Source organism: Notamacropus eugenii, chromosome 5 (genome assembly GCF_028372415.1).
Source record: "Notamacropus eugenii isolate mMacEug1 chromosome 5, mMacEug1.pri_v2, whole genome shotgun sequence".
Taxonomy (NCBI): Eukaryota; Metazoa; Chordata; class Mammalia; order Diprotodontia; family Macropodidae; genus Notamacropus; species Notamacropus eugenii.
In genome coordinates this window covers 387,149,501-387,172,818 of record NC_092876.1, presented here as the reverse complement: position 1 = coordinate 387,172,818, position 23,318 = coordinate 387,149,501, and the positions used below count along the sequence as shown (strand labels likewise).

General features: G+C 34.5%; 1 protein-coding gene and 1 long non-coding RNA gene across 13 annotated transcripts in view; one reads left to right on the top strand and one right to left on the bottom strand.

The window, feature by feature from the left end:
• STS (steroid sulfatase) overlaps nt 1-23,318 on the top strand; it is a 189,443-nt gene that overhangs the window by 130,864 nt on the left and 35,261 nt on the right. For all 4 annotated transcript variants that reach the window (XM_072614451.1, XM_072614453.1, XM_072614452.1 and 1 more), the window contains exons 8-9: nt 11,298-11,457; nt 22,100-22,221. In XM_072614451.1, the coding sequence (XP_072470552.1) occupies nt 11,298-11,457; nt 22,100-22,221 (282 nt within the window). The remainder of the gene's footprint in view (nt 1-11,297; nt 11,458-22,099; nt 22,222-23,318) is intronic.
• Nucleotides 1-23,318, bottom strand: part of LOC140506841 (uncharacterized) — a 78,057-nt gene that overhangs the window by 27,773 nt on the left and 26,966 nt on the right. For 8 of the 9 annotated variants that reach the window (XR_011968115.1, XR_011968117.1, XR_011968114.1 and 5 more), the window contains 2 exons: nt 18,823-18,895; nt 927-1,110 (listed from right to left, as the gene is read on the bottom strand). This is a non-coding gene — a long non-coding RNA (uncharacterized lncRNA). The remainder of the gene's footprint in view (nt 1-926; nt 1,111-18,822; nt 18,896-23,318) is intronic. The other variant, XR_011968120.1, reaches the window with a different exon arrangement.

Here is a 23,318-nt window from a genome sequence, read left to right as displayed (position 1 = left end):
AGAAATGACCAAGAGTAGCTAAATGTAGAAGCATCTAAATTTCCATGCTCTGGATATTTTTTCAGAGCTATTGTTTATGAGAATCAACCCTCTTAACCCGCTTATCAGAAAAGCATCCCTTTAATAATAATAGTTTGTTCTGTTTTAAATAAAAAATCCTGAAAAGGTCCTGTAACTTGAGCTCACTTTCTCACCTTGTTCGGCAGCCAAATCAGTTCCACTAATTCAGTCCAAGAGCCATTTTGATGGAGTGACTGAGTTTAAAGAGATTAAACTATGAAAAAGAGGTGGAGAGAGCACAATTCTTCTTATTTATACTGTAGAAGCCTCATGTTCCAGTTGCTGACTTTCACTTTGTGGATTTGGATATGAAGGGAAGATTTTGGAATAGGACAGAAGGAGAGTAAAGGAAAGGGCAGTAAGCAAGTCAAGTTACTGAGTAAACCTATCTGGGAATGACCTTGGAATTAAGGGCTATGTTCCTGCATTTATTTTCCAAACAACCTGTGCTTGCAGCATTTTTATCTTGTTTTGATGTAGGAAGGTAGAACTTTCTTCTTTGTCCCATGTCTTTTTTTCAGAAGGAGATTTCAAAATGAAAGTAAATGCTATCTGGACAGTGATAATACCCTGAGAGGAGATGTGACATTACAGATAGAGGTTTAGACTTTGAATCTGGAAGACCACAAATCAAATTCCCCTCCTGACACTTTATTAGCTGAGTGTTTCTAAAACTTAGGCAACCCTCTAAGATTTATTTACAAAATTACAGACAGGTATCAACCAGATCTTTTATATTAGGCAGAAAGTTGAATTTATTTAAATGTCCTGTACCAAGCATGATGTTAACAGTACATTTAAGTTCCTCTTGCAGTCCTGAAGAATGAAAAACAAGAATTTTATTTGCTATTATTTGTGTTCCTTACCTTAGAATAACATCAGAATTGGGAACCAGGTATGCAGAGGGCGCTTGTAAAAGCATCTTGTTCACTTGTCGTTTTGGGTCTCAAACAGCTGCAAATGCCAGGGCAGGTACATCCTGCTTCCAGGTGTGAGTCCTGAAGTGTCATCTTCAATTCAGTTCCACAAACACTTATCAAGCCCAACTATCTGCCATGAATTATTCTAGGTGTGACGATATGAAGACAAAAAACACCCCCAGCCCTCCCCTCACTGGGCTTATATTCTAGTTGGGGGATGTAACTGTCTACAACTAAGTAAGTACAAAGCATATGCAAGTTAATACTAAGTAACTTCCAAAGGGAGAGATTTAAAAGACAAACAATGGATTATGAAAATGGGCATAATGTAAGAAGTGGCATTTTAGCTGTGCCTTGAAAGAAATTAAAAATTCAAGTAGAAGAAAAGAAAGGAGTTCATCCTAGGCTTTGGGGGCAGCCTCTGCAAAGGCAGAAAGGCTGGGGATGGAACTGTGTACAGAGAACACCTAACAGACTTGTTTGGCTGGAATGGCAAGTGACTGAAAGACAGTAATATGAAATATGACTCCAAGGGAAGAAATTTGGAGGAAGAGGGTCAAAGTTACTATTTTTCATAAGTTGGGAAGAAGTTGGAAAAGGATACATAAATATGGAGAAGACCAAAAAGAGTTGAAAACACACCCACACCCACACATACCCACCCACACCCACCCACACACCCCACATTCCTTGTTGTAGAAATACAATAAATTCAACTAGAAAACAGGTAGGAACAAGGGTAGAGGAGTAATGAGTTTAAGGAGGAGAGAATCAGGGAGCAAATATTTATAGGCTAAGTAATCTTTACTTTCAGTGAGTGGATCAGCAAAAGGAAAGAAATGGGTAGCTAGGTGGTGCAGTGGTAGCTAAGAGACCAGGCCTAGAGTCATGAAGACTCACTTTGAGTTCAAATGGGACCTCAGAAACTTGCTAGCTGTGTGACTCTGGGCAAGTCATTTAACTCTGCCTCAGTTTCCTTATCTACAAAATGACATGGAGAAGCAAATGGCCAACCACTTCAGAAAGCCTCAAATGGGTCATGAAGAGGTGGAAATGGACTGAAATGAGTAAATAGCAAAAAAGGAAGAAAGAACAAGTGCCAGTGGTCTAGTCTGAGTAAGGGGAAGAGTGAAAAGGGCAATGGATTGGAAGATTGCTTCAATTAAATATGACTAATATTGGATATTCTTTTTTCTTTTGTCACTCTCCTTTTTGTAGAAAGGAGACAGAAGAGCCAAAGAGAATAAAAAGTCTATGAGTATTTGCTAGCTGGAAATACAAAATTAATAATAATAGCAATGAATGTGAATGGAGTAAATATACATATAAATTGAAGATAGGAAGGATTAGAAAGGAGAATCCAACAATATAGTTTTATAGGAAACACAACTGAACCACAGATAGAATGAGAAGGTTGAACTTCAGATAAACTACAAAAAATGGGAATAACAATTATCTCAGGCAAGACAACAGGAAAAATAGACATCTTTAAAAGACAGAAAGGAAGATACTTTATTGATTAAATAATGAAATAATATTAATACTTAATATACATGTACCAAATGATGTAACATCCAAGTACTTTAAAGACGTTGGTTGCAAGGGAGAAACAGAAGAAAAAATTGTAATCAATGGGGACTTGAGTGTGTTCCTTTCTGTCATAAAGAAATTTAACAAAAAAGATAAGATAGAAGTTAAGAACTTGAATAATATTTTAGAAAAGCTAGATATGCAGTAGGGGGCCATGGAGAGGGCAGTAAAGAGCTGCACTGAAAGTCACAAAATCATAGGATTGAAACCCCTTACTGACTTGTGGGCAAGTCATATAACTTCTGAGTGCCTTAGACATTCTCTAAGGCTGTGCATTGTAGAGAATTTGCCAGCTTGCACAGACTAAAGGAATTTCCTCACTCAAGAGTTCCATACATCAATTAAATCAGAAGGGGAAAGTTAACTAAAAAAAAATCAGTGCAATAATTTCAGCAAAATAGCATTAATATTATTAAATGAACTGATGTAAATCACCAATCTCTTCCAAAAGGAAGGAATAGAAAGAGAAATTTACATTCAAAGTAACTATAGAATATACACAATATTTCCAATTCAATCTACCAAAATACATACAGTGTGTGCAACTATAAAATACTCTTCAGAGAAATAAAGACAGACCTAAAGAGAGACATTCATTGCCAATGGTTGGGGATGTGCCAATATGTAAAAATGACAAAATTTTACTCATGTTTATTTAAAAATTCAGTATTACATTGAAGTGCCAAAATATTACTTAATAGAAAACTAAACAAAATAAAAGCAATATTTAAAAAAAAACTCAAAGGAAATCATGAAAAAAATAAAAAGGTAAGACATCTAGTTTTAAACTGTAATAAAAATCAATAATAGTGTTTGACAACATTTTACACCATATACTACAATAAACTTTAAATGCATATATGACCTAGATGTAAAAGGTAAAAAGTCATGATATAAATTAGAGGAGCAGAGATTGGGATCCCTCTTGCCATTATGGTTAAGGAAAACGTTCTTGACTAGCAAGGAATGTAGAGGATCACAGAAGATAAAATGAATTTTGCTTCTATAAAATGAAATAGTTTCTGCACACACAGAAGAATCAATGCAATTAAAATCAGAAGGGAAACAATGAACATGAAAAATTTTTCCATTAAATTTCTCCAATAAAAAGTCTGATATCCAAGAAATAAAGGAACTGATTTAAATGTATAAGGACAAGAGCCATTCTTCAAATAGTCAAGTAATCAAGCTATCAGCAAACAATATAAAAAGGTTCTAAATCACCACAAATTAGAGAAATGTTAACTAAAACAGTTTTAAGGTTCTACCTCATGCACATCAGATTGCAAAGATGATGAAAAAAGAAAAATGACGATTTTTGAAGGGTCTGTGGGAGGATAGGCAAACCAATGCACTATTGGATGGCTCTTTGAAAAGGTCTAACTATTCTGGAAAACAATTTGCAAAATATACCCCCAAAGTCACTATAAGCAATTTAGTCTAACTGCTTATACCCTTTTACCAGTGATACATCTACTAGACATATACTCCAGGGAGACCAAAGAAAGATAAAGGACCAATATGTGCAAACTCTTTTCACTATAGCAAAGAAATGGAAACTAGGGAATATCTATCAATTAGTTAATGGCTGAACAAATCATGGTATATGAATGTAATGCAATATTTTCTAAGAAATGGTGAAAGGGACTAATAAAAACTTATATAACATGATGCAGAGTGAAGTGAGCAGAATCGAGAGAACAATTGATATAATGACTGCAATATTATGGGGGAAGATTACTTTGAAAAACTTCAGAATTCTAATCAAAGCAATGTCCAAGCAGGAATCCAAAGTACTGATGATGAAGCAAGATTTCAACCTCTTTTCAGAAAAGTGGTAGATTCACTGTGCAGAATGAGGCATACTTTTTTTTGATATGGCTAATATGTGGATTTGTTTTGCTTATCTATTCTTATTTGTTAAAAATGAGGATTTTTAAAATAGAACCAATCTAATGAGAATGATGCCAAAAAAAGAAGAAAAGGGCATCAGTGAAGTATTTTTTAAATACGTAGAAAAGATTACAAAGTAGTTCAGAGGGAAACAAAGACAAGGACAGTTTTTTTTTTTTAAATTAAAATTTTAATTTAAAACTAATAGGTTGAATATACTATCTCCATTAAAACTGGATGCAATAGAAATTTGTGTTTTCATTTATTCTTTTTTTCTTCTTTGCATTATATTTGTTCATACTGGTCAAGTTAGGACTAAGAAAAAATAGAAATTAAAAAAAAAATAATCAAGGTCCCACAGAACCCAGCCCCCTCAAGAAACTTGCAACCTAGCAGGGAGAGATTGAAACATGCCAAGTAACTTTAAAGGAAAAAACTAATATGAAATCAGTGCATGAAAAAATTAAAATGTGTCTAGGACATATAAGGGAAGAAGCATCATTATTAGCTATTGAGAGGCATGTGAAGATCAGGAAAATATATAATTTGATATGAGTTTAAAGGAGATGACATGGTAAGAAAAAGTGAGGACATTCCAGGAAGAAAGAATGATATAAGGAAAGGCATGGAGGTGGAAAAATCCACATGCATACAGAGAAGATGGTAGTACAGTTTGGTTAGAGCATATTTTAATCTGCTATAGGGAATGTTTTATTACTGAGGTCCCTGAGTGGCTAATAATTAAATTTGACATTATTAAGTAGGCAATGAGGAGCCATTGAAAGATTTTGAGCAGAAAAGTGAGGGGACAGAATCTCTGCATATGGCAGATTAATTTTGTGGCTGTTGTAAAGAATGATTTAGAGAGGAGATAGAGATAGGAAGATTGGATTAGAAGGCTATTTAAATTGTCTAGGTAAATGATAATGGGGGTATGTACCAAAGTGGTGACAATGGAAACAGTACAAGGGAGATGTCTTTTTCAAAGCATAGAAATAACTGGCAACAGAGTGGCTGATAGGAGGATTTCTACAGCAGTAGAAAACAACATCTTATTATCTTTAATTCTAAATAAGAAGTATTTTCTGCATATTGCACATGTAGGAATGTTGTTATAACACTTGCTGTGCCTCCATATAAAAGACATTTGATTTTTTCCTGGTTTGAGAACAAACAAAACAAAACAAAAATTGTGCATTGTCACAGATTCCAAGAGAAACTAGTTGTCTGTGAATGATCCAGATCTCTTATGAGCTTCTCCTTGTGGTCACTGAACCTGGCAAGTGTTTCCCCATTGCAATAATATTGCTCTCAAAGGGCAATAGGGTCTTTTATTGAAAAAAGAAAGCAGTAAAGCTTTCTGGTAGTTTACTGGAAGGTAGCTAGATTTAAGGGTTATCATCAGACATCGGCAAGTTTCTTAATCAATTCCATAGGAGGTTGTAGAATCTGCCAGCTTCTTGGACATTTCTCTTAAGTTACCATCAGGCATTCCCTGGCCTTTTTTTAACCTGTCAAGGATTTCTTTTAGTTACAAGGAAAAAATATTTCCTAAATAGGCCCTCACTTTTAGAGCTAAACTAATACGATCAAAAGTATAGCTTCTCAGTTAAAACATTTTCCCATCTATTTTTAGTTTTCTCTTGTTTTTGTTTTCTCAATCTCCTTGAATACATTAGAAAGGATTTTGCCTAAGAAAGAAATTGATTGTTAGCAAAGATCCGAGTGGCATTTACCCAAACTCTGAATCATTTAATGTAAAAGTATTTTGTTAGTTCACCCCAAACAGTTGACTCAATCTCTCTGAGTTTTACATCTTTTAAAAATTAATAACCTTGAACACAGTGGTTTGATGTGCAGTTTATATAACTATTCTCTCAATAATTCCAAAAATCATAACTAATTTTAAAGGGTACTGTTTTTTTCTCTTTTTTGAGCATTGATGTCAAGATGATAGGTCCTTATACTTGCTTATTATTTCAGGTATTAGACTGATAATTGTCTCATCTTCAATGAGTGAATTTCATATTTTTTTCCTCTAGAAAAAGCAAACCATTTGATAATTCCAAAAGGAATGTAAAATACTGCATCTTTCACAACAACTCAATTTGTGGTGAAGGCAAAGAATAAATACTCTAAAGTGATTTGCATCAAGTTTGTGAATTAGTATTTTCCTAGAGGGGAAACCCAAAGGATGAAAAGCAAGAAACTGATTTGTAGAAAATCCTTGAACAATATCAAATGAAGAATTATTAGTATATACTTCTGCCATTAAAATTGACTTGACTTACTGTGTGGTAGCATTTATAAAGTGCAAAAATAGCAACCCATTTTGAAAACAGATATTCATAGCAAGAATCCCCTGCAGAAGTGCAGAACAAGAAATATTTGAATCAATTTGGGTACGTTGAAAGAATTATTTCTCAGTTATCCTTCTTATATGGTCTCACATAATGTAAAGTTTTATTATGAGCATTAACCTGTAAACTAATTTAAAACTAAATTTTAAATCGACATTTTACCATTCTTGTTAAGAAACATTAATTTTTCCCTACTGCCTGCAGAATAAATTCCAACTTACTTAGCTTGGCTTTTCAGGATCCTCTATAAACTGGTGCCATCTTAACTTTCCAGCTTCATCTACTACCACCTTCCTAAATAAGGTCTTTGTTTTCAGGGTAACAGGTTTACTTCTTGCCTTCTAAACCTTTATTTTAACTTTCCACCTCCATACCTCTTTGTCCTATCCACTTGGAACATTTGACTTATTCTTCCCTGTGTTTACCAAAATCCTACCCATTCCTCAAAGTATAGCTCATTCCCAGATGATTTCAGCTGCAAGCAATCATTCTCTGATTCTTTACTTTCATGGAATGAAATTTTGTGCCACTCACGTGGCACAGAGTGACTTATATTGTAGCTATCTTGTGTTCATCATATCTCCCTTAGTAGAAGCTTTCCAAGGTCACATCTTTGTGACTTTTCACCACCACTCCTAGTCCCTATACAGAACATTTGTGCTTATAGTAAGTGATCAATAAATATTAATTGAATAAACAAATTTATAAATGTTCACCTTTCAGCCTGTTAAATTTTGTTTCCATTGCATCCATTGCCTGGTAGATATATATCTTTTTTTTTTAATTTAGTAACATTTATAGGCATATTTAATTCAGGGGGAGGAGAAATGTGAGGCTGGTTTGAAAAAAAAACACTATAAGCGGCACCATCTGACAAATATCATGCACATAAACACATACTCTGGAATGTGTGATTGTACTTCCTAAAACATGGTTTTCCCCATAGACATGTGGGCATTAATGTGCAAATCTGCTACAATTTAGAAAAAAAATTACTGATGTATTTAGTAAAAAGTTCTTCTTATAGCTTTACATAAATAGAATGCTATTATGTTTATCAGTGTACCTTTTTTTCCCTTCTAAATACAAACTGTGAACTATGAAAGGAAAGCCTTATACTACTAAAATTTCCCCATGTGTTGAAGGTTGAGTCAGTTCAGCTGTGTTGGATATTGAAGCATCGTGTTTTCAGGATAAATATCACCAGTTCTTTCAGGCTGTTCTCATAGGGCAAGGTTTTCTTACACCATCCTAATTAGTTTCCTTGGAATGTGAGCTGTGTCTGATCAATGTTCTTCTTAACATGTGGTACCCAGAATTAGACTGACGTTAGAACTGGAAGGAATCTAAGAAGTTATCTAACACCTTCATTTTACAGATGAGGAAACGGAGGCCTAAGGGGGTGAAATAGTTTGTTTCACACAGAGAGTACTGGAGGTGCAATTTGAATCTAGATTCTCTGACTCAAATGAATGCATTTTTTCACTATAATTTGCAGGGCATATACTCAAACCTGGAATCAGGAAGACTCATTTTCATGAGTTCAAATCAACCCTTACTAAATTACTAGCAGTGTGATCCTTGTTTTCTCATCTGTTAAATGAGTTGAAGGAGGAAATGGCAAACCACTTTTCGTTGCCAAGAAAACCCCAGATGGGGTCACAAAGAATCAGACACTACTGAAATGACTTGACGACAAAAATACTCAGACCCAAATCCTGCAACTGTATCCATGCCTTTTAACTCTTTCACACTGTCCTTTGCCTTTTAATGCTTAATACAGTGCAACTGACCTTGAACGTATTCAGTATAATGAGAAAATTAGATGCAATGTGTTTATTTTAATCAATATGTGAAAGTTCCACTAAACTCCTGCCCTACTATAGTACTGGGGCATAGTAGTGACCCAGGCTCTCCAATCTGTGTTTCAGATAGGGTTTCAGGAAAGAACTGTGTCTGTCATCTGAACACCAGACTATTGTTGTTGAGTCGTTTTTCAGTTGCATCTTCATAACCTCATTTGGGATTTTCTTGGTAAAGACACAAGAGTGGTTTGCCATTTCCTTCTTCAGTTCATTTTATATATGAGGAAACTGAGGCATACAGGGTTAAGTGACTTGCCTAGGGTCACATGCTTCTCTGAGACCAAATTTTAACTCAGGAAGACTAGTCTTCCTGATTCCAGACCTGGTACTCTACTTTATCCACTGTACCCCCAACTGCTCTGCAACACCAAACTACCTAAATTAAAAACCAATCATTAATACAGATAGTTATCCACTTGAAGATGAATCTCTTTGGTCTCAGTAATTCATGAAAACACTAACTGAAATGTAGAAGGATTGTAATCTCTGTCAGGAGAGAACATTCAGACTGGTGAAGTCAAATAGCTTTTGAAATACTGAAATAAATAAGCAAAGGGAATTGTGGAGGTGAGAGACATGCACATTTTTAGTGAATCAGTGTGCTGACTTATCTTCAAATTTTTTTATGGCTTACCTCTTCTTAACTATTTGGGACCAAGAAAATATCTCAAACACACTGATGATAATATTCCTTACATCACTGAGTGATCACTCTGTAAATGTAACAGCTTTGATTTAAAATTGCTAAGGCAAAAACTGAAAAAATCTGGCTTGGTAGAAAGCTAACCCGACTAGAATTCATGTATTGAAAATCCTCCTAGGGCTCTGATCCTATCAGCTTGTGTGAACTCTGGCAAGTGATCTAAATTTTCCATTTCTCAGATTTTATATCTGTGAAACCGGGGTAATACACTTGTCACCTAATTACCTAAAGGTGTTGTTGAGAATATTGTGATCAAGGAGGAAGGACACTCTTAGCTTCTCAAAGAAAGAGTCTGTATAAACACAAAGTATTACAAATTTTGAAGTTGTTTATTTTTTCTTTTCTTTTTCTTTGGTCTGGAAACTGGTGTGTATAATACAGATCTGTGCATCTATTTTTAAGATCTTATGAATGAAAGGAACCCAATACAAAATAAAACTTTTTTAAAACAAACCAAGCATTCAAGAAATTGAGGAATCTTTTAGGCTGTCTTTAATTTTTGTCTTCAGAAATTCTCATGTTAAAGAATTCTAATGTCCTCAAGTTTCCTTCTATATACTGTTGGGGATTTCCTCTCTCATACCATTTTTCTTAGTGCCAATTTATATGTGTTTACAATATATACTTTAAGGTAACAAACTTTTATTTTACAAAATATTGTTATCTAGATTTTTCAGTGTCAGACTCTTTCCTAACCACAGTTTCCTAACCAAAGTTGCTTCCCCTGCCTCATTATTTTAATATTTGTTATTGTTGATCTTCATGATCCCATGTACCATACTCTCCATTAGCTTTTCTTGCAAAGATGCTGGAATGGTTTGCCATTTCCTTCTCCATTGGATTAAGACAGAGGTTAACTGACTTGCCCAGCTAATTAATGTCTGAAGCCATATTTGAACTCAGGTTTTACTGACCTTAGGTTTGTTTTCTATCCACTGAGCCATGGAGCTGCTTCCTTTATTTTAATATAGAAATATTATACCTCTGGTTGTCCAGATCATTTAAATGATGACCAGAATTGTGTTCTATACTACATTTTGGGGACATATTAAAACATGTTGTGGAGGCAAGAGATTGATCTTTTTATTAGTGCATGGCTTTTAAAAAAGCATTCTTTTCCTTCATTTCCTCCCTTTATTCCAGGAGAACTTTCATCATTCTACATCTAGTATCCAACTTGTCTGGTTCTATCTGTGTATAAAGTCTTCCTTGTCAATTTTGGTCCATATCAACTACTCTGGTTCCTCAGCTCACTTACACTGTTTTATTGTGTCACAAATACAGGCACATAATTATGTAGATTCTCATATTGTCCTCTCCTTGCTGAAGTTGTCTCATATCTGTAGACTAAGAGATGGTGGTATAGTGAATAGAGAGTTCATCCTGAAGTCATGAAATCCAGATTCATCTGCCTATGACACATACAAATATCTGAGTCCATGGGCAAGTGAGCTTATCTCATAGTGTCCCTAAGTAGTTCTCTAAGATTGTTAAATTACATATTGTTGATCTCCAATGATGGAAGGAGTTTCAATAGCTGAAGTCTCTTGCACTTGTGATATCACAGATGCAGACAATAGAAAATCACTCAAACACCTTTTTGTGGCAAATTACAATAACAAACAAACAAAAGCAACCTAAGACAAAAAAACCAATGTTATCCCAAAAACATTTTGGGCAGGAACAGGCTGTATATTTTCCTTCATAAGTGCTAACCATATGGTACTTAGTATATGCCTGTGAATTCAGTTGATATCACAAGAACTTTTTTTTCTAATTTTCACCCTTATACATTCTTCTCTTCTTACACCAACTTGTACACAAAACACATGATATAAATTTGGTCAGGATATTTTGCAAGAACATCTGATATGTCTCTCCTGCTCTCTATCCTTTACCCATTTAGGTGGAAAAGCTAATAACTGGGAAGGAGGTATCCGGATTCCAGGACTTCTTCGCTGGCCAGGAGTACTCCAGCCTGGCACAGTGATCGATGAGCCCACTAGTAACATGGATCTGTTCCCGACCATTGTCAAACTTGCAGGAGCAACATTGCCTGATGACAGGTACTATATTTACGTGGTATTTGATTGGAATCTAGCAGATCTCAGTCTTGCTTGTTCAAGTTCTACAGTGACTTAGGCAAGATTTATCAGCTGTGGTTGTTTAAATGTTAAGTAGACAACCAGTAAAACATCTGAAAGACATTCCCTTTATCATCATGTCCTATGAGCTCCCAATGCAAGAGAGCTTTAGAGGTTTTTAGAAACAAGGTTCTATTTTGCTTTGCTTGATCATGTGTATTTGTTATGAGGAGGAGGAAATAAAAAAAATGCTTGTTATTAGAAAAACAAAATAAAAATTGGGGGAAAAGGGAGGTCTGTAACTTGACTCCATCTAGAAGACATTCTCATTGTTGGCATAGTGTAGCTAGATATTAGTCTAGTTTTACAGTACACAAAAAAAAAATCACTTTAACCTGTGAGCCTGTTGCATAAAGTCTATTCCTTCTACTGTGGGCAAATACACCTTTTTTGTGATCCTGTGCTAGGAAATATATAATGGATTAAGAAAAATTAAAAGTTAAAGAGGTGATGGTGTAAGAGAGACAGGGAGCAGGGAGAGAGAGAGAGGAGAAATGCAGAAGAGAGGAGAGAGAGAAGGAGGGGAGCTCCTTCTAGCTGTCTCCGAAATACAGAGAGAGACAGAGACAGAGAATGAGAATTTTTGCACTTAGCACTCTTTGACATGACCCTCTGAGTTCAATTCTTGGATCCTCCCAGCCAGTCTCCTTCAATTAAGTGTCCATTAATGGGTAGCAGCCATGGAGCTGTCTATTCCCAAGCCTCTTTTTCCCCTCCAACACCATTTTTTTGTCCCCTTCTCCAAGAACTCCCAGCAGTAGCAACAAGGGAGGCATCTGGCACAACAGTTAAGACTCCAATTTACCAGCATGCCTTCATTTAGCAAATCCTAAACTAAATGTCTATCTCTTAAATTTAAATACAACTTTATATGACATTGCCAACAGTTTCTTCTTAAGTCTTATTACCATTCTGGGGAGTTTTATTTGAAGTACAATGATTAATTGTTTTCATTACTTTGGTTGTAGGTCAGGCTAATGTCATGTAGGCTACTACAAATCTTGTTTAAATTCATCCTCTAGCCTTGCAAAGAGAAAAGGGGAAAAGAGTCAATAAAACAGCAACTCAACAGGAGATGAATTCAAAGATATGCTTTCTCAACTCTCAAAATTGATCTTTTTCAAGCTCTGGTCCTTAATTCTTTTTTATTCTCAAAAATAGGGAGTGCTTTCATGACAGTTATTTACTCTGTCAGTTTATTTTCACCTTCCATGTAATCACACCAGGAAGAAAAAATGAAAAAAATTTTAAATACCCGTATCTTTTTCCTGAAAATCTATTATTCACTTACTGTTTCAAAGAGAGGTTGAACTGGAATTCTCTAAATCCTATTTGCATTTTCTTTTTTGTATGACATAGGATTGTAATTATCTTTACTATTTTATTAATTTTGGGAATTACTCTTTTAAATTAGTTTCTCATCCACATTTAGAATAAAACAAATTAAGCCATTTCAAGAATATCAGATCTCCAAAATATTATAGTGTATTTTAACTGACTGATCTTATTGGAGTCAGTTTGTTTTTTGACATCACCATTCCTCTTCAGTGCTTGAGGCCTTATTTGACTTTTTTCTCTCACTTCTTATATCCAAACAGTCACAAAACCAGTTCTCCCTCTATGATGTCCTTCAAATCTAGCCTTTCCTTTCTACACTTACTGCTACTAGCTCAGTAGAGAGCCTCATTACTGCTCACTTGGATTATTGCAATAGTCTCCTTTCATCTTCTTGCTTCCACTTTTAACTCCTCTAATCCATCATTCATACTACTATGAGATTAAAAATAAAAAATAATGTGAGCTCCTTGAGGACAGGAACTATGCTCACCATTCTTTGTGTTCACAGTGCCTAATACATAGTAAACATTTAATAAAGCTTGTTTACTTAACCAATAGACAACATGTATTTAGTGCTTTAAGTTTATAAAATGATTTATTGTCTCATTCAACTTTCACAAAATCCCTTTGAGGTCAGTACTGGTTTTGTCCCCATTTTTATAGATGAGGAAACTGAGACACAGTCATTACATGACCTGCTCAGAGTCACACAGCTGCTAAGTATCTGAATATTTATTCAAACCCAAGTTCTCTTGACCCAAGTCTAGCACTGTATCCACTATGCAGTCTACTATATTGATCTTTCATGTACACAGCTCTAATTATCATTCCTGAGGGGCTCAAACATCTTCAGTGACTTTCTACCACTATCAAGTAGTTTAAATCCTTTTGCCTGGCATTCAAGACCCTTTAAAATCTGACACCACCCATCCTTATTTTATATTATTTCCTACTCAATACTGTAGTGATGTCTTTTTCACTTCTCCCTTTTGTCTTATATACTGTGGAATTTTCCACCTTTATTTCTTTGTTTACATCATTTCCTATGCCTGGAATTTATTTTCTTTTTTCCTTTGGCTGATGAATTATTCCACACTGCTTACCAGCTAACCCAAGCAACATATCTTCTTACATGAAGACTTCCTTCTCTTATCCCTGAATCAGACACCACCTTCCTCCATCTGTTTCATTGACCATAACACTTTGACTTGTAATTCTGACACATTTATTGTGTAATGTTATGTGTCAATAAGTTATCTATGTCATCACTCTATTAGATTGTGGTAAAGACCATTTCTTATCTAAACTAAGATTTTCTATACAACTTTAGCACAGTATTTTGCAAGAACAGACAAGAAATTTTCCTTGAATGCAATTGAAATAATAGCTTAAAAATAATATAATTTCCAGATAGTGAACTTGTATAAATAGCACTAACCTCTATAGAAAAGCAATGAAGTATTCCATTACTAATTATGTTGTTCTCATAGACTTCTTTCTGGACTTAATAGGAATCTGGGAATTGCTTTCAATCAGAGTCTCTTCTTACGAAGACCTTTTTTTTCCTTTCAAACTAAGGAAACATTTTTTTTTTCTCTAGGGAGTCCTTTCTTGCCCAATTAAAGGTTTATTGGAAAGGAGAACAGCCCATATAGTCATAGTTTCCCCTTAGGTAAAAAGGGTTGGTTGTATATACTTAGAACACTAGTGACATATTCCACCATGGGATTTTTGTTTGCAGATTTTTACCTTACTATGAAATAAGCTCCCTAATTTGAACCTCTGGTGTGCCTTCATCAAAATTCTCTTTGTGAATGGCAATTTCATTTGTATACTTCAGTGGTTCATTTTCACTTAATTACATATACTTTATCAAAAAAATCTTGATGCCCATTTATCAGGCAAAGGCTCCAAAATTAGTCCTCCATACTTGGAAACAAATGGATTCTGGATACAAGTTAAGGGCAATCTTCAGTGATACAAGGTATGTTTGAGCAAAAAAAGAGTTATTAAAAAGAAGATGGGAAATCATCTAGGCATTCTGAAACATTACTACTACCCTTAAGAATTTTATATTAAATACTTCAAAATTGGTGAAAAAGCACTTTTTGGGGGTGTGCCTACCTTTTATTTTGTTCTGCTGTTTCTGTTGTTGAAACCTGACAGTAACAGCCCATCATGCACAAAACCACAGAGATTGCAAAGTAAATGCAAAACCTCTTTGAACCAGGATGAGATTTATAAATCTTGATGTTATAAGGCAGCTGGGAAGTATACACAATTATGGATATTCTCAGTAGCCAAGTTTTAAGTGCCTAATACTGTGAAACCAACTCCTAAAGTAAGAATGCCATTCCACTTCCCATCTAATTTTCCCATATTATGTTAGAATGAAGAAATTTATTTGTGTTCATGATACGTATAGCTATATGTACTGGAGGTGAATCACTTTAGCTGTACAGGCTCTTTTTTTAAAAACTGTTAAAGGGATTTGCACTTCCACGGTCTTTACCAATTCCAAAATCCTATGACTCTATGAAGGTGAAAAAGTTGATGGAGTGCTGGGCCTAGAGTCAGGAAGACTCTTCTTTCTGAATTCTAATCTGGCCTGACATTTACTAGGTGTGAGACCTTGGGCAAGTCACTGTTTGCCTCAGTTTCCTCATCTGTAAAATGAATTGGAGAAGAAAATGGCAAACCACTCCAGTATTTTTGCCAAGAAAATCCCAAATGAGGTCACAAAGAGTAGGTCATGACTGAAATGATTGAACAACAGCATGATTCTATGGCTATTATTTCCTTGAAATAGCTATTACTTGTTTTTTTGTTAAGTATAAATTGTAGATAAGGACAATTGGAAAGACCTCTTGAGGAAATTTCTAAAACCATTTCTAACTAAATGTTAAGGTCAGGTCTGTGGCATATTGCTTGACCTTGAGTTATATAACTATGGAGCCTTGTAAATTAATTACTAATGCTAAGAGCAAGCTACCAAAGGTGGATTGATTTCCAAAAATATCATTTTCCTGAGAAAAAAAAGTTCATTTTCTGATAACAAATGAGAGAAACTACTACAATGGACTTTAAATCATTTATGTTATGGTTAAAATTTTTAATTGAAATGAGTTGTGTGGCAGATTATATAAGCTGGAACATTTCATTACAATAGAGACTGCCCTAATGAAGGTTTTATTTTTATCAATTAATTAATTAATTTTTAGTTTTCAACATTAACTTCCATAGGATTTTGAGTTTTAAATTTTCTACCTCACCCTCTCTTTCCCCCTCCCAAAGATGGTATGCAGTCTGATATAGGCTCTATTTATACATTCATATTAAACATATTTTCACATTAGTCATGATGTAAAAAATAATTAAAACTAATGGGATGAACCATGAGAAAGAAGAAACAAAACAAAACAAAAGAAAAGGAGAGCAAATAGTATACTTCTATATGCTTTCAGACTCCAAAGTTCTTTCTCTGGATATGGATAGCATTTTCCATTGTGAGTCTTGGAGTTGTCTTAGATCCTTGCATCACTGAGAAGAGTTAAGTCTTTCAAAGTCAGTCATCACACAATGTGGCTGTTAACTGTGTACAGTGTTCTGGTTCTGTTCATTTCACTCAGCATCAGTTCATATAAGTCTTTCCAGATTTTCCTGAAATCTACCTGCTATTGTACTAAGGTATAATAGTATTCCATTACATTCATATACCACTTGTTCAGCCATTTCCCAGTCAATGGGCATCCCTTCAATTTCTAATTCTTTGCCACCATAAAAAGAGGTGCTATAAATATTTTTATACATGTGTATCCTCTTCTCATTTTTACGATCTCTTTGGGATACAGATCTAAAAATGGTATTACTGGGACAAAGGGTATGCACAGTTTTATATCCCATTGGGGCATAGTTACAAATTACATTTCAGGATGGTTGGATCAGTTCATAACTCCACCAACAATACAGCTAGTGAAGGTTTTAAAAGACTAAAGATTTAAGCCAATCAATTGATAGTCATTTATTAGATGTACTTACTGTGTTCCATACATTGTGCTATGGAATTACTGAGTTTAATATACATTGAAAGTTCATATATAGAATAATATGGAATCATGCTTCTTATTTTGTAAAAATTAATACTTCAGTCCCATGGTGTAAATGATGATTCTGGATTCAAACTTGTTTGAGAAGTGTGAGTATAGGCACCATTGAAAAGTTCAGCCAAATCAGGTTGCTTTTCATTTGTCATGGCAGAAATGAGCTCTACTTTGAAAGACCAATATTTCTTCAGCACTATTATAGAGTGGCTCACCATGGCAGTTGATTTATTGAGTGCTTCTAGGAAATGACACGTTATGTACAGAATATAAAAAATGAGATTCATCTATGCATTTGAAGCTTAAAATGATTGCAGAGTAGGATTTCCTGTTTTAAAGGGTGAAAAAATCTCATCCTTTTGCTTTTTAATAATCAAAAAGGTTCTAAGCATTGAGGTTTTTTTGGGGGGGGGAATGAAGCAGAAAAAAACTTAGGTAAGATTAGTTTCATATTATCATTGTCACTTTTAAAGAAAAGATATATATATATATATTTGCACACACATATATACATATGTGTGTATCTATGTCTATCTATCTATCTATCTATCTATCTATCTATCTATCTATCTATCTATCTATCTATCTAATCCATCCAAATTCTAGTGTTGCTTATAGTGGGTACAAGACAAAGAGTAGCTTCTCAAAAGGTAAAGTTGGTCATTGTCAGCTGGCACAACAGGTACCATATCACCATCTGGATCTCTAGACAGATTCCCTTTCCACTGAGAGGTGATAACAATATGGATTTTCAAGGCTTGCCCATCCCAGATCCTCACTTCTCCTGCCATTTTTGCTAACAGTGAAAGCCATGGTTCCACATTCCCTACATGACTCCTAGTATGTATTCCCCACTTACCTCTCTTTCCTTCCTTTCCTTTCTTTCTGCCCAATTCAAGATGCTACATTATTATGTCCTGAATCCTCCTTGGGAAGGATTTGAAAAGAACTAAAGACAGTAACTACTGTTTTAGAATAGAAATTGTATTTCAGAATAGATGCTGTTTTTGAATAGAACTGTCTCCACCATGTTTCTCTTTCTAGCTGTTACAGTTAACAAGAAAATGGGATTGGGAACTGGTCCAAGTTTATCTTTTGTTCTTATTTTTAACTTATGATAATAGAAAATGTTCAGTCCATAGACTTTTTTGAGAGCGCATGATTAATAATAAGGGCTAAGACCAGAGAAGAGCTAAGCAACAAGGCTGTAATTACATTAAGGGGTATTAATGACACTGAATAAACCACAGGCAGCTCTGAAGATGCGACACTACTCAAACATTATGTGATATATAATGTATGTGTTATATATATAATAGCCTTGTTATGTTAATTTTTTTCATGCCTTGTGATAAAAGATGATAGAACAGGTTTGATGCTCTTTATTTAGAATAAGAAGATATGGAAGCTACATTTTTAAAAACTCTTTCAAAGAGTTATTTGTCCCTGATTTCAATTACATTGTTCTGATTGCAAATATTTTCACTTTTATCTTGTCATCAACTTAGCACAGTGCCCTGGATATAGTGAGTGCTTAGTAATTGCTTGTTGAATTTTAGTTCAACTTTTTTTTTTAATTGTGAATTTGTAATTAGCTTTTTCTTTAAGAAAATTCTCTTACTTCTGTATTGATTGGGACTGATTTTCCAAATTATTTTATTTTATGGCATACCTTCGCCCTCCACTTTAGGCAATTCCTTCCATGGCCCTTTAGGATGTTTACGAGTAGATCGAGAACATTGTAATCTGGGAGAGTGTAAATATACGATGTGTAATTGTAGTCAGGACCTTTACTTCTAACTGCATTTCATTCTGACTAGGAAGGGCTCTTTAATGTAGGCCTGCTTACCTTGTTTTGACTTTATTTTCTTCCTAAGTCCATGAACTTGATATGATTGTCTTCTCTAGTCATAGCATCACCTCTGTGGAAACACAAAATTTTTGAGGAAATAAAGAAAATAGTTTTCTTGAATTATGCAAAAAAGAAAAACTAAGAAAAAAAGCCATGAAGAATTTAATAGAATTTTACCAGTTTTCAGCATTCTGATGATTAACCAATTAAATTAAATTCAACAAATATTTGTTGTGCATGTATTTTTTACGAAGTGTTAGAAAAATGATCACTCTTCTTCTAGAATTGCCAGAATTCTTTTCCAGAATTCTTAAAAAAGCTGCTTCCCAGTTTGTTTTTTCCTAGCAAAACTAGTATTGTAACCTTAGAGAAAATAAGCATGTATTGAATACAGAGATCTAACATACACATTAATTGCTTTTGAAATATTTTAGGGGAAAATTACCAATCTATAAATACAACTTCTTTCTATTGGGACTATTAACTCTAGTCTAGAATTCCTGACTATCTCAATCATATACCAAACATATGAAGGAAATATAAGCAGCTGTCCTGATTACCTGGTCTTTAGACCTACAAATGCCTCTAGGAACCTACGAATATAGACCCACTTGGACTTAGAAGCCCCCAACTCTCAAAGACCTCTCCATGCTCTCAAGGAGATAAGTAGGATAGTACTCTTTTCTGCTATTTTATTTCTCCATTATTCTTCCCTTCATCCTGGTTTGGAAAAAGTCACACTATTTTTTTTCATCTTCCAGTCATAACCTCCCTACCAGTTTCTGACTCAACATTTCCAGTTCATCAGAGTTCCCCACATAAACCTTTGCTGCTAAAGGTCAGGTCCTTCTGCCATCTTACTTATTTACTACAAGCATGATTTTCCCATTTTCTCTCTTACTTCAGTTAGCTCCCTTCTCTGAAAACTCTTGTTGCTCTCCACTTCCTATAAGCTATATAGGTAAGAGCCTTTTGGAGTATACTGTAAATCCTTGAAAGAACAGGAACTAGATGATTAGGAAAGCCCTTCCCCATTATCATGGGAAGTTTCTTTTCTAATTAAGGAATATTGACACTGTGCAACATATGTGCTAGTATTATAGAGATAAAATGAAAAACATGTTAATGGGAAAATATAGTCCTTTGAGAGATTTAAAGTTTTTGCTTCCATATATTTTGGATCTGAGTAAAGAACACTATGCCTCCTTTATCTCCTGTTATAAGCCAACCAATACAACTGGAATTTAATGTGGAGAAGTGTACTCAAAACTATATCTGGAGAACAGGTCATAGAGAAAATAGGTGACTGAATTGAGGACTAGTGGATATTTACTAGTGGATAATTACTAGTGGATAGTTGCTTTTCTCACAGAGGGACAATGTAAGATGGAGAAAGAACTTGTTGAAGCCTCTAATGACCTAGATAGATTTAAAATTAGAAGGTACTCTATGGACCTTATAATCCAACTCCATCATTAATGACAAAACTGAAACAAATGGAGGTTAACTGATTTTCCTAAACTGACATATCTTCTGAGATTTAGTCCAGGTCTTCTAACTAAATGATGTTTTCACCATACCATCCATCCTCATACTGTCACTTTGACCGTAGTTTAATTTTTTCCTGTGATTTCTTCACAAAATAATTGTAGCCTAAATTGTTTCCTCTTGATTTTTCCACAAAGCAACCAAGTTGCAGCCATTGATTGGGTAATTCACCCATTGCCATACCAGATTGACTCTGAACAAAAGCACTATGCTAGGTACCTCATACCCTCATACCCTCATACCCTCAAGGATTTTGGAATCTAATACAAGAGTTCTTTTTTTTTTTAAATAACATTGTATTTTTACTTAATTTTTCTCAATTACATGTAAACAAAACTTTTTTAACATTTGTTTTGTAAAATTTTGAGTTCCAAATTCTCTCCCTCCCTCCTTGAGAAAGTAAGCATAGATTATACATGTGCAGTCATGCAAAATATTTCCATATTAGCCATACTACAAAAGAAAACACAGAAAAACCAAAAATAATAAAGTAAAAAAAAGTATGCTTGAGTCTGCATTCAGACTCCATCAGTTCTTTTTCTGGAGGTGGATAGCATTTTTCATCAGAAGTCTTTCAGAATTGTTTTCAATCTTTGTATTGCTGGGAATAGCTAAGTCATTAACAGATGATCATTGCAGTATTGCTGTTACTATGTACAGTGTTCTCCTGGTTCAGCGCATTTTGCTTTGTATCAGTTCCTGTAAGTCATTCCAGGTTTTTCTGAAAGCATACTGCTTGTCATGTCTCAGAGCACTATTGTATTTTATCACAATCATATACCACAACTTGTTCAGCCATTTGCCAACTCATGGGCATTCCTTTAATTTCCAATTATTTGCCATCACAAAAAGAGGTCCTAGAAATATTTTTGTATGTTTAGGTCTTTTTCTTTTTTCTTTGATCTCTTTGGGGTACAAACAATAGTAGTGATATTGTTGGATCAAAGAATGTGCACAGTTTTTTTATAGCCCTGTGGGCTTATATCAAACTGCTTTCCAGAATGGTTGGATCAGTTTGCAACCCCACCACCAGTCCATTAATGTCCCTATTTTTCCACCTCCCTTCCAATATTTGTCATTTTTTCTTTTCTATCATATTAACCAATCCAATAGGTATGAGGTGGTACCCCAGAGGTGTTTAATTTTCATTTCTTTAAGCAAAGTAATTGTTTAAAGTGATTTAGAAAACTTTTTTGTATGACTATAGGCAGCTTTGATTTCTTCTTCTGAAAATTTCCTGTTCCTTTGACCATTATCAGTTGATGCAGTACAAGAGTTCTTAACCTGGGATCCACATTTCCTCCCATCTTTACTCTTAAATGATCTATGGATAGATTTCAGGACACCTATGAATTTAAGTGGGAAAAATTGCATCTTTATTTCAGTAGAGTGGCTTACTTTGCAACCATATGTATTTTATTTTATGCTTTTAAAAATATTCCAAAAAGAGGTTCATAGGAAGGGGTCCATGCCACACAAAGGGATAAAAAGTCCTAATCTAGTAGGTGGGAAAATGAAAGTACAAAAACAAGTATAATATAAGGCAGAATATGAAGTTTAGCATGGTTATTTTTGGAGGGATGAGGCTTTCACCATTTACTAGGCCCATGCAGTTGTATAACTCTTTTGTCTACTAATGAAAGGTGTATCTTTAGTTCCACCTCTAACCCTCCACCTTGACACATGTGGTTTTTCTCTCTCAGACTTTCTATTGCTTTTTATTTAGAGTTATTGATGGACGTGATCTGATGCCCTTGCTTCAAGGAAAAATCCTCCAATCTGAGCATGAATTTCTCTTCCATTACTGTAATGCATACTTAAATGCAGTGCGTTGGCATCCAAGAAACAGTAAGTAAACTGACCTTTTAATACTTTCAATATTTCACTCAATTTATAGCACTGTGAAAGGATTTTTTAAAAAAGAAAAGTAGAGCTAATGCCTATAGTATGCCAAGTAGAAGACTAAAATTGTGAATGCCTGCACCTTTCTTCCTCCTAATTGCATCCATGTTGAAATTGTCGATTTAAGGAATGTCATTAATCTAATGCTGTGCAATAACAATATGCATCAAAAAAACTTCAGTGCCCAAATAAATTTGCCAGGTTTATTTGTTTGGAACAAAGTTCAAATGGCATAATATTCTCATAAAGTTCAAATTAGGTGCTACCTGATTTGTGAGCTTTCCATGTAATGGGTTCTTCATGGAATGTATAATTTGGTTTTATGTTACCAGATATACAATTTATTTCTGAAAATAGCTCCACATAAAAGAGTAAATGGACCTATGTTAAGAAAACTAATTGAATTATCAAAACTTCATAGACGTTGCCATACATTTATATGTATTTTTATTATTATGTCTTTAAACTGAGAAATAGGATGGGATAAATTGGAAACCACTGAGAAAACTTATGTGAGCTTGGAAACTTACTTTCTAATGATAAAAGGCCTCATTTCCCACTTTTTGATCAGATCTTAACTTAAAAATGCTCTTATATTTTTAGATATTATTTAAAAATGTTGATCATAGCTTTAGGTCTGGAGGAAACCTCAGAAGCTATTTAGCTTAATACCCTCATTTTGCAAATGAGGAAACTGAGGCCTAGTGGGTTATAAGAGTCATTTTGGGATTTGAACTCGGATCCTTTGACCCTGGAGACAGTATTCTTTCTACTGTACCACATTACTTTCAAAAGAATTAGAAACAAAGACATATTGTCTTATTTCTGAAACATTTTAGTGTTTACATGAGACATCCCAAGTATGTCTCTTAGCTTCCCAAGGAAATGTGATTCATACTCATTGCAATTTTCAAGTTTTTTTTTTTTTTGTACAACCTTGCTACGCAATTAATTTAGCTCTCCTAACTTGAAGAATTTCTTCCTCCCTCATATGCAGACAGGAAGGTGATAATAACCTTTATCCTAGCCATGATAATTAGACC